The sequence below is a fragment of the Orycteropus afer genome, unplaced genomic scaffold (genome assembly GCF_000298275.1).
Source record: "Orycteropus afer afer isolate SDZICR_OR568_19922 unplaced genomic scaffold, OryAfe1.0 scaffold00154, whole genome shotgun sequence".
Lineage (NCBI taxonomy): Eukaryota > Metazoa > Chordata > Mammalia > Tubulidentata > Orycteropodidae > Orycteropus > Orycteropus afer.
In genome coordinates this window covers 1197165-1212888 of record NW_006921741.1, presented here as the reverse complement: position 1 = coordinate 1212888, position 15724 = coordinate 1197165, and the positions used below count along the sequence as shown (strand labels likewise).

The window sequence follows — 15724 nt, the reverse complement described above, 5'->3', positions numbered from 1 at the left end:
CTGAGGGACGGTGGGCTGGGAGAGAGACTGAGCGTTCTTCCTGAACTTGAGTTGTAGCCTGGTGCTTCCCTAATAAATCCCGTAATCCGTGAGTTCTGTGTGGCCACTGCAGCGAATTATCGAACCCAGGAGAGAGGTGGTGGGTGCTTTGGGAGGAATGGTTGGTGAAAGGGCTGGAGGGAGGCAGTATGTCTGGCCTGGCAGGAATAGGCCTTGGGTTACTGCTGGTAATCCTGTCTTCCTCTTGTGGGGTTAGAGAAGGTCAGAACATGTGGCCTCCTTGCCGTTTTTGCAGATTGTTAGCCTGTTTGTTATATGATCATTTTTTAAAAATAGATGGTGTATTTTAATTGCTACTCCAATCTGTCTGCTGATGTTTCTACTTGGAGGTTCTGCAGTTCTGAAACCAAATTCATGTGCTTAGATGATGACTTGCATCATATTGTTGTTGTTGTTAGGTACCATTGAGTTGGCTCTGACTCATAGCAACCCTATGTACAACAGAATGAAACACTGCCTAGTAGTGCACCATCTTCACAATCCTTGCTATACCTGAACCCATCGTTGCAACCACTATGTCAATCAATCTAGTCAAGGATCTTCCACTTTTTTGCTGACCCTCTACTTTACCAAGCATGATATTTTTCTACAGGGAATGGTTCCTTCTGACAACATGAGGAAAGTCTGGCCATTCTCGCTTCCAAGGAGCATTCTGGCTGCACTTCTTCCAGGACAGATTTGTCATTCTCCTGGAGGTCCATGGTGTTTTCAGTATTCTTTGCCAACACCACAGCTCAGAAGCATCAGCTCTTCTTTGGTCTTCCTTATTCATTGTCCAGCTTTCACATGCATATGAGATGATTGAAAATACCATGATTTGGGTTAGGTACTCCTTAGTGTTCAAAGAGACATCTTAGCTCTTCAGCATTTGAAAGAGGTCTTTTGCAGCAGATTTGCTCTGTGCAATATGACATCTGATTTCTTGACTGCTGCTTCCATTGGTGTTGATTGTGGATCCATGTAGTATGAAATTTTTGACAGCTTCAATCTTCTCTTCATTTATCATGATTCTACTTATTGGTCCACTTGTGAGTATTTTCGTTTTCTTTATGTTGAGCTGTCAACCATACTGCAGACTATAGTCTTTAATCTTCATCAGCAAGGGCTTCAAGTCATCTTCACTTTGAGCAAGCAAGGTTGTGTTGTCTGCATATTGCAGGTTATTAATGACTCTTCCTCCAATCCTGATGCTGTCTTCTTCTTCATATGGTCTAGCTTCTCAGGTTATTTGTTCAGCATGCAGACTGAATAAGTATGGGGAAAGGATACAACCCTGACACACTTCCTTTCCGATTTTAAACCATGTCGTATCCCCTTGTTCTGTTCCAACGACAGCTTCCTGGTCCATTTACAGGTTCCTCATGAATACAATAAGTGTTCTGGAATTCCCATTCTTCTCAATGTTATCCATAATTTGTTATGGCACACATAATTGGATGCTTTTGCATAGTCAATAAAACACAAGTAAATACCTCTCTGGTGTTCTTTGGTTTCAGCCAAGTTCCATCTGACATCAGCAATGATATCCCTCATTTCACGTCCTCTTCTGAATCCAGCTTGCATTTCTGGAAGTTCCTGTCAATATATTGCAGCAACCATTTTTGAGTTATCTTCAGCAAAATTTTACTTGTGTGTGATATTAATGATATTATTCGGTTATTTCCATATTCTGTTGGATCACCTTTCTTTGGAATGGGTACCAATATGGATATCTTCCAGTCAGTTGTCCAGGTAGCTGTCTTCCAAATTTAGCATAGATGAGTAAGTGCCTCCAGCATGGCATCCATTTGTTGAAACATCTCAGTGGGTATTCTGTCAATTCCTCGAGGCTTGTTTTTCTCCAATTTCTTCGGTGCAACTTGGACTTCTTCTTTCAATACTATTGGTTCTTGATCATTTGTTACCTCCTGAAATAGATGAACATTGACCAATTGTTTTCTGTACAATGACTCTTATATTACTTCCATCTTCTTTTGATGTTTCCTGCATCATTCAATATTTTGCCCATAGACTTTTTCAATATTGCAACTTGAGGATTGAATTTTTTCTTCAGTTCATTCAGCTTGAGAAATGCCAAGCACGTTCTTCCCTTCTAGCTTTCTAACTCCAGGTCTTCGCACATTTCATTATAATAATTGACTTGCATCTAGTAGCACTGTAATCATTAATAAAAATATTTATTGAGGGTCTACTTATGTGTCGGGCATGGTTCTGAGGAGCACAGATGGTCTGCTCATGTGGACCTTATTTTCTGGATGGGAAAGAAATATATAATAAGTAAATAAACCTTACATATGATAATTAGAGACTGTAATCATTGCCATGAAGGAGGTAAACAGTGTGATATGTGTATGAATATGGGGTACAGTGGATGGAGAGGGTTTATGTCAGAAAGATTTATTTGAGGATGGGATATTTGACTTGAATGAGAACAGAAAAGTACAAAGTCCCTAAAGCTTGAAGTGTCACAGTTATTCTAGACTCTTCTTTCTTTCCTACTCCTTGTAAATACCAAGTTGAGTGATTCCATCTCAAAATATATTTGTTATTTTCACTTATATGGCCCTCATGCATGTTGTGGTCCCTATACAGCCTGCCAGGATTACTAGAAAAGTCTCTTAACTGGTCTTTCTTGCTTCCTGCAGTACTTCCTCTGCTGCAGCCACATGGATTGTTATGTGAATCACCCTCTTAATCCTCTTACATTACTCTGCTGCTTGAAACCTCCATTGACTTCTTATTGTGTGCTTTATTAAGAACAAAGTTCTGGAGCATTCAAGGCCTTCCATTCTATGGCCCCAGTTCACCTTTCTAGTTTGCTAATCTATTCTCCACATATGCCCCTTCCTTTCCTGTCTCTGTGCCTTTGCCCACATTGTTCCCTATGCATGAAAAGTCTCACTCTCAAGGCCCCTCCTCCTTTTATCAGTCCCATCCATCTTAAAGGCCTAATTTAAACAGTATTCCATGAAACATATTTTAATCCCTTGGAGAATATACGATAGGTCAGAGCTTTCTTTATATTTCTCTCTTGGCATGTGTCTTATTCCAACCCTGTGTTATAATTTGTTGTACTTTTGTTTTATTTCCCTTTTAAAGCAGGAACTCTAACTTTAAATGTCCATACTCCTTCATATTACACACACATTGTTTAATGTAGAGTATTGTCTTTAAAATGTTTGTTGAATTATTATCTATATCTTTCCTCTCCCCCTTTTCCCACCTCCCTACACATTTGGGTAAGGAAGGTTGTATTTCTGGAATATACACGTATCCGTGTGTGTGTGTGTGTGTGTGTATGTGTGAGAAATATGGAAACTTGGGTCCTAACTGCCTCATATCCTTTTGGGGAGCATGGTACAGTGTCAGACAACTTAAAAAGTGCTACTTGTTCTCTTCTTTTGGTGGTCTGGAAGCTGCAGCTAGTCATCTGTGCTGGCAAATATATATCTTTCTCCCAAGACACATACAAAGAAAGGTCATGGGAAGGAATACTATAGTCCTGTTTTGTTTTTGTTGTTTTATGTATGGGGGAGGACTGGGGAAGAATGAAGAATGGAGGAATTAGGAAAAATGTCTCCTTTAAGACTGCTTTTGTGGTCATTGTGTGCCACCTATACTTAGTAGAGAACCAGAATGCAGGGAGTAATTTTTTATTGTTTTGGTTTTTATTTGCAAACATGAGCCAGTTAACTATATATTAATTAATATTAAAAATCCTTACTTTTTGTTATGCACATGTCAGTTGGGTCTAAGCCATCCTGGCTTAGATCACTTAGAACTGCAACTGAAGAGGAAAAGCAGCTGTGACTCTGCCAAGCCCACAGTGCTGTCAAGCCCATGATGTTACCTTCCTTGCTGTTCATGTTGTGACTGCCCACATGGGTTACGAAACAGTAGATTTGTTAAAGTCAGATTTTCTTAGGCACTTTCTCTGAGGAGCCCTGCAACATGATTCAGTGAAGTATCACTTTTATTATAGTAGATCTAATCATGCTACCTAACATTTGCATATTAAAGTGGTACAATCATGTATTCATTCAACAAATATTTACAAAACTTATCATAAGTAGTTTTAATACCTGGGATAAATTGTGAACAAAGACCTCATGAAGCCTACAGTTTAGTGGGAAAGAAGGTAGTGACAAGTCATTACAGGTGTGACATGTGCTTCGAAGAAGTGCAGGATATTGTGAGACCTGCAACAGAATCCTGAGTTTGGAGCTTTATGTAGTAATGGTAGTAAAGCAGAGACCAGAAAGATGAATAGGAGCTAGCCAAGAGAAGGTAGTGATAGGTGTACTAGGTTGAGTAGCATAGCCCCAAAATTTATGGCCACCTGGAACCTTTGGAAATAGGATTTTTGCAAAAGTAATCAAGTTAAGATGAGGTTATACTGGATTGCGTGGACACTAATCCAATGACTGATGATGATACAGTGAAGAGAAAAATTTGGATATATAGAATCTAGAGTGGAAAAGGCTACCTGAAGATAGAAGACATGGGAATGATGCATCCTCAAGTGAAGGTATGCAAACAATTGCTGAAAACTACTAGAATCTAGAAGAGACAAGGATAAATTCTTCCTTATAGCGTTGGAGGAAGCATGGCCCCGCCAACACCTTAATTTCAGACTTCTAGCCTCCAGAACTGTGAGATACCCAGTTTGAGATACTTTGTTATGACAGCCCTAGCAAATGAATATAATAGGGATTTCTGTCTAGGCATACCACACATCATGTATAAGATCCTAAGTTAGGTGAAAGCAAGCCATGTTAGGAACTAAAAGGAGGCCAGGAAGACTGGGATTTGGTGCATCAGAGAAAATGAGGCTAGAGGTGAGTCCCTAAGCACTGTGAAGTTGGCATTATTACTGTTTCCATTTGTACGTGCTTCACCTGAGTATTCCTTCTTTGCAGCTTTCATTGACTTTAAGTGTTTTGAAGTGGTGTGGGTCAGAGTGCAATTCTGTTGACCAGCATAGTGATCCTGCATTTATCATGTTACAAGTTCTGCATAAGTGGCTGATGTATTTATCTTTCACTCTGCAGAGAGGTACAAGTCCTGTTTTCAGAGGCATAAAGGGATCGAAAGGTGAAGTAATTTATCTATGATCTTATAGCTGATAAGCAATATAGCCAGGATTTAAACCAGCTCTGAGCTCTGGTGGCGAAGTGCCTAAGCCATTTGACTGCTAACCAGAAGGCTGGCAGTTCAGACCCCACAGCCACTCCTCAGAAGGAAGGTTGAGCAATCTACTTCCGTAGAGGTAACCACCTCAGAAACCTAAGGAGGGATTGCATTGAGTTGGGATCAACTCCATGGCAGTGAGTTTGGTTTGGTTTCTGTTGACACAGAGCCTTTATATTATGTTGCCTTTCTCCCAGCTATATTTCTGGAATAGACTGAAGGTTTTCTAATTCATAGCCTAAAATATAGTTATAGAAGTTATTAGGAGCTCTGGTAGCATAGTGCCTAAGGCACTTGACTGCTAACCAGAAGGCTGGCAGTTCAAACTCACCAGCCACTCCTCGGAAGGAAGGTTGCCTCGGCAACCCCAGGAGGGGTAGCTATGAGTTGGGTCTGACTCGACAGCACACAACAACAACAACGTAGAAGTTATTTGTATTTATTAAAGGGATCTAGATTAGAAAGTAATGAAATTGGGGAATTAGGAGAAATTTTATTTCTCCTAATACCAGTTAGGAGCTCTGATAGCGTAGTGCCTAAGGCACTTGACTGCTAACCAGAAGGCTGGCGGTTCAAACCCACCAGCCACTCCTCAGAAGGAAGGTTGGACAATCTACTTCCATAGTGATACCGCCTCAGAAACCCAAGGAGGGGTCACTATGAGTTGGGTCCAACTCGACAGCACATAACAACAACAATGTGAGAAAACAGGCCCAGAGACATGAAGTGACTTATTGAAGTTCTAATAACTAATAGATGGCAGAATTGGCAATCAAACTCAGGTTTGACTTTAAATTCCCTTCTTTTTTGAATACATCACAGGATATTTATAATTTTCAGAAGGAAAAATAAAACTAAAGTTTTTTAAAATTGCCCTTGGTACTGATTAGATTTTCTTAGTGCAAAAGTATGTGTGTGTGTTTAAGCTTGATACACAATTGGTGTTTTTGATAATCTTTCCTGATGGCTTATGACTAGCATGCTGGGCCAGCATCACTGTGATTTAATAACCTAATTTAAACAAGGAACTACAACCCAAACAATGGCTCTGCTTCAGCAGATAGGAAAGTGAGGAAGTACTTGTTATCATTTGTCAGTGAATTTTTATTTTTATGCATTTTGAGCCATGGGTCGCACTGCAGACACTGTTGGAAATCCCTGTCGGAAACCCTGTCACTTCCTGAGCACTGATGGTCTCTTCCTTTGAGGGAGCAGCTCATATAACAATTTCGGAAAGCAGTGATGATGACTCTCTTCTCTTTGGCATTGGATACTTCCTTTCTCTTGAACAATTGGCTTTGAGTGACAATGATTGATGCAGCCAGTGCAGACTAAAACAGGCTCTTTGTTTAACTTTTTATGTAGTTTAATTTCTAAAAAAACAACCACCCTTTAAAAGAAAAGGAAATTCATATTTACTGAGCACTGCTCTATAAACTCCTAAAGGTATGGCAACCTTCTATCTCACTCATCAGTGGACCTTGGATTCCTGCCACAGCAGCAAACTATACATGTGGAACTGAGCTGAGGGAATGACATTGTGTGTCATGTTCTGTGGTATCACAAACATTAAATGAAAATATCTTACATTAGGTGCTGCTTAGGCAGCACATATACTAAAATTGGAACGATACAGAGAAGATTAGCATGGCCCCTGTGCCAAGGATGACACGCAAATTCATGAAGCGTTCCATACTTTTACTAACGCGGCGACACTTCGACAGAGTGAACTGTATGGGCACGTTTCGGTGATAATATGGGGAGACCTCACCCAGCTATTATGTGCCCTAGGAGCACTGGTAGCATAGTGCCTAAGGCACTTGACTGCTAACCAGAAGCCTGGCGCTTCAAGCCCACCAGCCACCCCTCAGAAGGAGGGTTGGGTGATCTACTTCCGTAGGGGTCTCTATGAGTTGGGGCCGACTCGAGGCACATAACAACAACAAGAAGACCTGCTGCTGTCCCTGACGTGCCACACAGTGCATCAGAGGCAGTTAAAAAAAAAAAAAAAAGAAAATATCTTACATTAGGCAAGTTATAGAAGAGTTTTTTGCTGTTGCTACTATACAGTCATTGTTTTGGTCCATCTGTGAAAAATGTGTCACATGGTAAAATGGATATTTGCTGCAATGAACGCCATGGGGCTACTTTCCAAAAAATATGGATCATGGTCTTCAAAGATTTCCAGAAGGACTTTTCACAGAGTTCTATAAATTGGTAAATCCTCTTATTAATTTGAATTGATAGTCATTTATTTATAGTCTCTATTCTCCAGGTAGCCTTTTTCTCCATTCCAACTCCTCAACACAACCAAATACGCACATTTATTTACTCTTTCCTCTTTTTCCTTCTGCAAATGATTTATTCTGTAAATTCTTCTTTGACCTTCAAGGTGCATGGCCATTTCAAACCCTCACTTTCTGTAGATGCTTGCCAGGTACTCACACACGTATCATCCAACCATCACAAGAACCCTGGGAGAATTATTTTTCCCCTTCTGTTGTTCAATCATATCCTCCTCCAGGAAACTCTTCTCTGTTAATTGGAAAGTAGTAGTGGGCATTTCTGTGTTCTTTTGCTCCTATTTCACTTTTCCAGTTCATTCATTATGCTTCCATCTTTTTTCCTTACACATTTGACAAGTGCAGGCAACCCTAGCTGATGTTTTGGATTCCATATGCTTCTTTTCTTTTAAATTCCAAGCTGGCTGACCCTTGCCTCCTAGAGTATGTTGCCTGTGTTTTAAAGCATAATCAAAGAATTAAATCTGCAAGGAAAAAACCTCTAGTATTTTTATTTATTATTAACATTACGTGCCAGGCACTACAGATGGGTCATCTCCTTGTTTTGTACAGAGTATGCTGGTATGTGGCTTACACAGTGCCTGTCTCTTTGCTTGGAATGGTTTGTCTTCCTTCTCTGCCTGGCAAACTCCTGTTCATCCTTCACTGCTCAGGTCTTCTATCACCTTCTCTTGAAGCTTTATGGGACTGCTTTGCTTCCTTTCCTCAGGCTGGATCATTGATCATTATCTCCTTTTGCTCTTATTCAGTGTGCTCAGGCAGTTATTTGCCAGTTGGTGAGTAGAAACATTTAAGTATTTTAAGAGCTGGTTGAATATCAGCCTTGGTTTTCCCAGGTAGTGAACCCCTTAAGAATAGGATACTGCTTAGTATTTTTCAAGTGAAGGGTATCTCACTGCAACTCTGAGGTATAGGTGTCCAAAACAAGTTGTTAAAGGAGCCCTGGTGGCACAAATAGGTAAGTGCTTGGCTGCTAACCGAAAAGTTGGTGGTTCAAACCCACCCAGTGGCTCTGTGGGAAAAGTCCTGGTATTACCTGCTTCCATTACAGCCATGAAAACCTTATGGGGCAGTCCTACTTTGTCAATTAGAGTCACTGTAAGTTGGAATTGACTGAACAGCACCTAACAACAGGAACATTTATGTTGTTACATGACCCTCTATAAAATTCCTCTGTTTTTTTCACGTTTCTGTTAATGATAGTACTCTTCTCCTGATCACCCGGGATAGAAAGCTTTGGAGTCATCCAGTTCTCTCACCTTCACCTCCACACTAAAATCCAGTCAATCACCAAGACATTTCCATGACTCTTTCCATGTTTCTGCCCCTTCCTTTACATTCCCAGGATAAGCCCCTTGAACAGGCCTTTGTAATTCCTGGCTGAACTATGACAATAGCCTCTTAATTCCCTCTGTTCTTTCAGATTCAGTCCAGGCCAGCCTACACAATGTTTTTTTTTTTTTTCCCCTTCTCTCTTCCAATCCAGTCCTTACTGGGTCCTGTTTAAACCCTACCTCTGAACTCTGAAGGGAAGCTTCCCCAATTGACCCAGCCCAGCACTGGGTTCCCATAGTACTTATTGTCTGTAGCATTCATTTGATTTTTTAACTGAGCTCTGCTTTGTGAGATGGCTCTTGTTGCCTGAACTGTAATTATAACTTAGAATATAATTTAATAGGTGGTGGAGCCCTGGTGGCACAGTGGTTAAGTGCTCAGCTGCTAACTAAAAGTCAGTGGTTTGAACCCATCAGACGCTCTGCAAGAAAAAGATGTGGCAGTCTTCTTCCATAAAGATTACAGCCTATGAGGCAGTTCTGCTCTATCCAGTAGAGTCACTAGGAGTCAGAGTTGACTTAAGGGAAACAGATTTGGTTTGGTTTGGTTTTGTCCCTTAAGTAGAAAGCATGCATGCCCTAGAATTAATACACCCACAGGAGCATAGCAGTTCAGGCAACTTAGATTTTTCAAATTTCTTTATAAAAAGAACTTCAAATTCTGTTGCTTTGTTGCTGCATAACATGGAATTCTATAACTTAGTTGGTGAATAACAGGCAATTTTGTTAAAGAAAAATGCTGACTCTGACCCACTAACTTGATTTCATAACCCACTGTTCTGGTTACCTAGTGCTGCCCTGACAGGAATATACCACAAACAGGATGCTTGAATAGGAGTTTATTCTCTTACAGTTCAGGAGGCTAGAAGTCCAAGTTCAAAGTGCCAGGCCCTAGGGGTGTGTGAAAGCCCCTCGACCTTGGGCTTCAGCTCTGCCTCTTGCTCCTGGCTAGAGGCGTCTCTTCACTCAGGCAGCTACTGGCTGCTGAGGCTAACAAGCCCAAGGTCAACAAATAAAATGGCACAGTCCGGATATTACCAAACCACATGGCAGGCCATTAATACAAAGCTATTGTAAGTCCCAAGGTCGGCAGAGGATGGCAGGCTGCTGAACAACATGCTACACGCAGGGTTCAAGCATGCCATAAGATAGAGACTATCCCCAAGGCTTCTCCTTATATACAGGAAGCAGACCACATCCCAAAGGCAGCTACTCAGCTGCTTGTGGTAGATCCCACCATGAAGTTGATTGTCAGTCTCATCATGGGGAATAACTACCATCAGCTGCCCAGCCACTCAACCAGGCCCAGCCAAGCTGACATACAAATTTAACTACCACACCCACTAATGGATCACAGCCTCCATTTTGAAAAACAGTGCTCTAGATTCTACCTGCCTTATCTTTATTACAAACCAGGAGTAAAGTATTGCCAAAGAGGTATAGACCATGAGAGTTCAGAGGAGTGACAATTACATGGTGAAAACACTTTGCTATTCTAAGAAAATGATTCTTTTTGGGGGAGAAGGGACTTGCATATCTCTTAGCAGAGCCATATCGATTCTCCCCATTTTGAGACTACTTTCCTGTATAGTCAAATCATTTCTTCCAGAGTGATTTTTTTTTCATGGCGGCAGGCAGAACTGATACCATTTATACCCTCTTCTTGTTTTTCTTAAGCTTTTATTTTTCATCATCTTATTTTCCTTCTCAGTGTTTGCATATTTGCATGATAGTAGGGCTTAATTTTAAGGTTTTCTGACTTGGATAGTGTTTTCTAAACACATTGCAAAGCAGGGTACCAGAAGGGAGAAGATTCACCTCTTAAGTACTTATCCTTTTGGCAGATGAACAAAATAGACTATTTAAAAATGGGATGTGCTGAGAGTTCCTCAGCCATCAGATGAAAATACCATCATTTACAAATAGTTGTAATTATCTTCTAATTGTAGGCTGCTAGGATTATAGTTGTAAAGGGAAGGAATGTCCTGTTGGAGTTTGCAGTAGCAAGCTATAATTATGACCCCTGAATAATTTCCCTCAAAATATGCTGTTTATTTTCCTTTTTTTTTTTTTTTGTTAAATGAACTGAGCTTTTGAGGTAGAACTTTTCTTGGTTATATTCTGTTTGGCAGTTCTTTTCCTTATTGAAGATCCTTTATTTAAAGACTGCCTTACATTTCTTGTACTGCCTTAATGAGGACAGAACTGTACTAGGGTTTGAAAATCCCCCAGCTGCCTTTTACGTTCCCCAGGGTCACATTCCAGATGTTGTGAAAATATCTATATGGTTGCAGTGTACTTCCATGCTGTTCTTTTAATACCACAGATAAAATTATTGATGGTGTTACTTTCCTCAGAGGGTGCCAAGGGAGCAAGGAGGCTGCATCTTCTGACTTCCTCTAACCCCCACAAGGGGAAGACAGAATCACCATCAGTAGCCCAGGGCCTATTCTTGCGAGGCCAGACATGCTGCCTCCCTCAAGCCCTTTTACCACCTGTTCCTCCCGCAGCACCCACCACCTCTCTGCTGGGTTTCACAATTCACTGCAGTGGCCACACAGAACTCATAGATTATGGGGTTTACTGGGGCAGCAACAGGCTACAATTCAAGTTCAGAAATGCACCCAGTCTCTTGCAGCTGGCCGTCTCACTCAGCAGCCGGCAGTCTCAGTAGCATGTCACTCTCAGTAGTGCATGTCTCTTGTGTCTCACTCTCAGCAGTGCATGTCTCTTGCATCTCTCTCTCAGCAGCATGTGTCTCTCATGTCTTTCAGGAGCACGTTTCTCTCAGCACATCTCTCAGCCAGCAGTCAGAGACTCTTTTTGCCTCTTGGAGGGCTCCTTTTGCGCCTGGCAGAGTGGCCAAACTAACCATTCCCAACATCAAAATTCTATACACCCGAGAGAGAACTTCCCAGAGATTGCTTCATGTCACTCTCAACAGAAATACCCCAGGTGGATAACTTTAACAATCAGGAGCTACTCAGTTGCTCATGGAAAATTCCACCACAGAGTGGTGGAATAAGTCATACAAAGACTTATGGCTAGAAAAGCCACACTATGTAATTTACTATACTGCATAGGGGTTATTTGTAATAATTACTTCAACAGATTTTGAGCCTATGCTGTGGGCAGGGACTTGTACACACACTACTTTGAATCATTACAACCTTGTAAGGAAGGCATTACTAACCACTTTTACAGATGAGGCCACTGAGGTTCACAGAAACGGAAAAAATTGCTGGAATCACCTAGATGGTAAATGGCACTTAGCAATTAGCATCTCAGGACTGTCATACTACAAAGCTGGGCTCTTTGCATGGCACTGAGCCACCATCCGAAACAATGATAATACAGCAGCTGGGCTATAGGCTGCTTTCGAATCAGTATGGAAGGAGTGCTCTTCTCAAGCCTGAGGATTTTCCTAGAAAGCTTTACACAGGAGACAGTGCTTGAGTGAATACTTGGAGCAAACAGTAGGAGTTTTCTGTATCAATGTGAGGGATGAGGGGATTCTAGGCAGAAGACTTAATTACATTAAAAAACATGGAGACTTAAGAAAGCATATTATGTCCATAGGATTTCTGAGGGAGCTCTGGTAGTGTAGTGCCTAAGGCACTTGACTGCTAACCAGGAGGCCAGTGATTCAAACCCACCAGCCACTCCTTGGAAGGAAGGTTGGGCAGTACTTTAATAGTGATACTGCCTCAGAAACCCAAGGAGGGGTTGCTATGAGTCAGGTTCCACTCGACAGCACACAACAACAAGGATTTCTGAAATATCACGTGGGAGAGGGAGCAAATGGTAGGGGATGAAATTGGAAAAGATTTGAGTAGGGCCCCAAGAGAGGCCTTATCAGCTCCTCTGAGTTTACTCTCACTGTAGCCTCTCTATCACTGGCTTGTTGGATATGTCTCCTCTTTGCTGCCATAACAGATACCGTGTGCTTACCCATATTCATAACATATATTCCTTACATAGTAATAGTTTCTTTGCTTACTTGTGTCCCCTACTAAACCTTGACCTCCTTGAGAATAAAGTCTTCATTTTTTATACTTATATCCACTGTAGCCAGCCACACATAGTAGGCATTCTGGGAATGGAGGGAATGTGTGTGTGTGTGTGAAAGGGCCTTGTCCTTGCTAAGGAGGACCAATATTAATTGTAATTACCTGTGTGTTTACCGCTCTTCTATACTTTCAGGGTTGAGTTGGATTTTAACTTGATAATTTCAACATCTGTTCATATATGCTGAGGCTGACACACCTCTGTTAGAAAGATAACAGAGTCTAGCTGGTGGCCCTGAGGACCCAGAGCAGAGTTAACCAGCATAGCCTCAGTTCAGTTAGGTCATTTGATTTTTTGGTATCACATTCCACTTCTCTATTCTACTCAATTCACCTTGTCATCAATGGAGCAAGCCCTGTGAGCACTGTGATTTGTGCTGTGGGGGTGTAGAGGTAAACAAGAAATGGGGAGGCAGTATGGTATGGTGGGGAAAAATGTAGGCTTTCCACTTCATGTGAATAACAAATGAGATAATGGACATATAGCTCTTAGTGTAACCCTTATGTTATTAATAGAGGCAGTTGGGAATAATATACACGAAGTGATCAATAAATTTTAACTTTTATTACATAGGATCCCATCAAGCCTTAGAGATTATATGGGTACATCATCTGCTATACTAAGTCATATATAAATATAAATAAATAAATATGGGTATGTCTACAATGCAAGGCTACCTTTGAAAAACACTATTATAGAGTTAAAATTATGGAAGCACAAAGAAGACAGGAAGGCCAAGCAATACTTTGTGTAAGAAGTGGTTTAATAGAACCTTGGGACATTTTCACGCAGTTGGCATACCTAACTAGAAGGCTGTGGTGGTAAAAGGCTTAATTAACTATCACCTACTCCAAGACTCTTCTCTCTCAGTTTATTCAAGTTACGTCTGTTCTTTCATTCTCTGTCAGAATAAAACCTGCACCATGACAGTTTCCAAACATTTATTTATCTGTGTGTTTATTTATTTGCTATCTGTTTCTTTCCCTAGACTGTAAGTACTGTGACGGCAGTGACCATGTCTAGCTTACTCACTGTTACACGTCTTGTTGTTGTTGTTGTTATGTGCCATTGAGTCGGACCCAACTCATAGCAACCCCTCCTTGAGTTTCTGAGGCAGTATCACTACAGGAGTAGATTGCCCCATCTTCCTTCTGAGTTACATGTCTAGCACTCAAGAAATACTTGTTAAATGAATATAACCACCAACTGTTACTTCTCTGTACACTCTGATAGCTCTGGGCAGTTGCTAGACAAAGTGGTCATACTGTGGCAAAAGCACTTGAAAGTAATCAAAGGAAGCAACTAGGTCGCGTTTGAACTTGCTGTCATTGTTCTGAAGTCTTTGGTTTCAGCTGAGGATATCCTCTTCCTTTCCTTTATCTTTTTTTACAGTGCCCTTATCATTCAGACCGGATGAATACACAAAACATTGTGTGACCAATAGAGTATTTTTTAAGATGATATAAAAAGTATCCAGAAGTCATTTTACAGTGAAATCAGGACTGAGAACTAGGCAGTTATTTTCTTCAGTTGCTTTCTTTTATGGATGCTAGTTGTGTGGGGATTTCATAAAGCTTAATTTTTTAGAGTGCTAAAAAAAAAAAAAATACAAACCGAAACTCACTGCCGTCGAGTTGGATCCGACTCATAGTGACCCCTCCTTGGGTTTCCGAGGTGGTGTCACTACGGAAGAGATTGCCCAACCTTCCTTCCGAGGAGTGGTCGGTGAGTTTGAACTGCCAGCCTTCTGGTTAGCAGTCAAATGCCTTAGACACTATGTCACCAGAGCTCCTAGAGTGCTAAAGGCCTTTTAAAAATGTGTGATTCAATATGCTAATAGAAACAATTCATTTTAAAGCAATTTCTAAAAATAGAATGGTTTTTTTTGTTTGTTTGTTTCAGTGGGTCCCACATCGTAATTCACCAAAGATCCTCCACGGAGGAGGAAGAGCTTTTTTGTTAGCATTATGTAGTGTCATGCTCATATATCATGCTAAAAAAACAAAAAAAGTGGAATTTTTATTAGTTCATCACAGGCAGAAAAATTTCCCCATGAAGTCTGGTGAGGATAATTATGCTGTTTCATGAGCAATCAGGTGAGAATTGTGGCCCCTGGCATCTTTGGTCTCATCAGAGTGGAACAGGGAAAACTCAAAATTTGAGAACCATTAGAGCATCATTTTCTTTAAATCATTTTGGAGGAAAAAGATGAAATACAATCTACTTTGTTAACTTCTCTTAAGTGCTAGGGGGAGCTGTTGACTTTGGAATTATTTTACTAATTTAGTAGAGCTCTTACTAGTATTAAGGAGCTTTGGTGGCACAGTGCTTAAGGCATTTGACTGCTAAACAGAAGGTTAATTGTTCAAATCCACCTGCCACTCTGTGGAAGGAAGAATGGGCAATCTTCTTCCATAAAGATTTACTGCGTCAGAAACCCAAAGGGGGTTGCTATGAGTCAGAATCAACTTGATGGCAGTTTTTTATTTTGTTTTTTGTTACTTGTATTATAATAACATGTGCAAAGACTTGGATTTGGAAAACCAAAAGGGATGTCTGTGATTGTCATTTCTCAAGCTGAAAGAACTGAAGAGAAAATCCAAGCCCTGAGTTGCAATATGAAGATTCTATGGGCCAAAGAAATTGAATGACATAGGAAACACCAAAAGAAGATAGAAGGAATACACAATTACTGTACTAAAAATGATCGATGTCTAGCCACTTCAGAATGTAGCATATGCTCAAGAACCAGTGGTACTGAAGGAAGAA

General features: G+C 40.8%; 1 protein-coding gene and 1 non-coding gene across 2 annotated transcripts in view; both read left to right on the top strand.

Moving 5' to 3' along the window:
• The window catches only part of LOC103201551 (prolylcarboxypeptidase), a 118234-nt gene that overhangs the window by 21009 nt on the left and 81501 nt on the right, over positions 1 to 15724 (top strand). Inside the window, exon 2 of the mRNA XM_042781709.1 lies at positions 11516 to 11524. Coding sequence (XP_042637643.1) covers positions 11516 to 11524 — 9 coding nt within the window. The remainder of the gene's footprint in view (positions 1 to 11515; positions 11525 to 15724) is intronic.
• LOC122150505 lies at positions 6844 to 6950 on the top strand. The gene has a single exon (XR_006163701.1). It is a non-coding gene; the product is annotated as a U6 spliceosomal RNA (small nuclear RNA).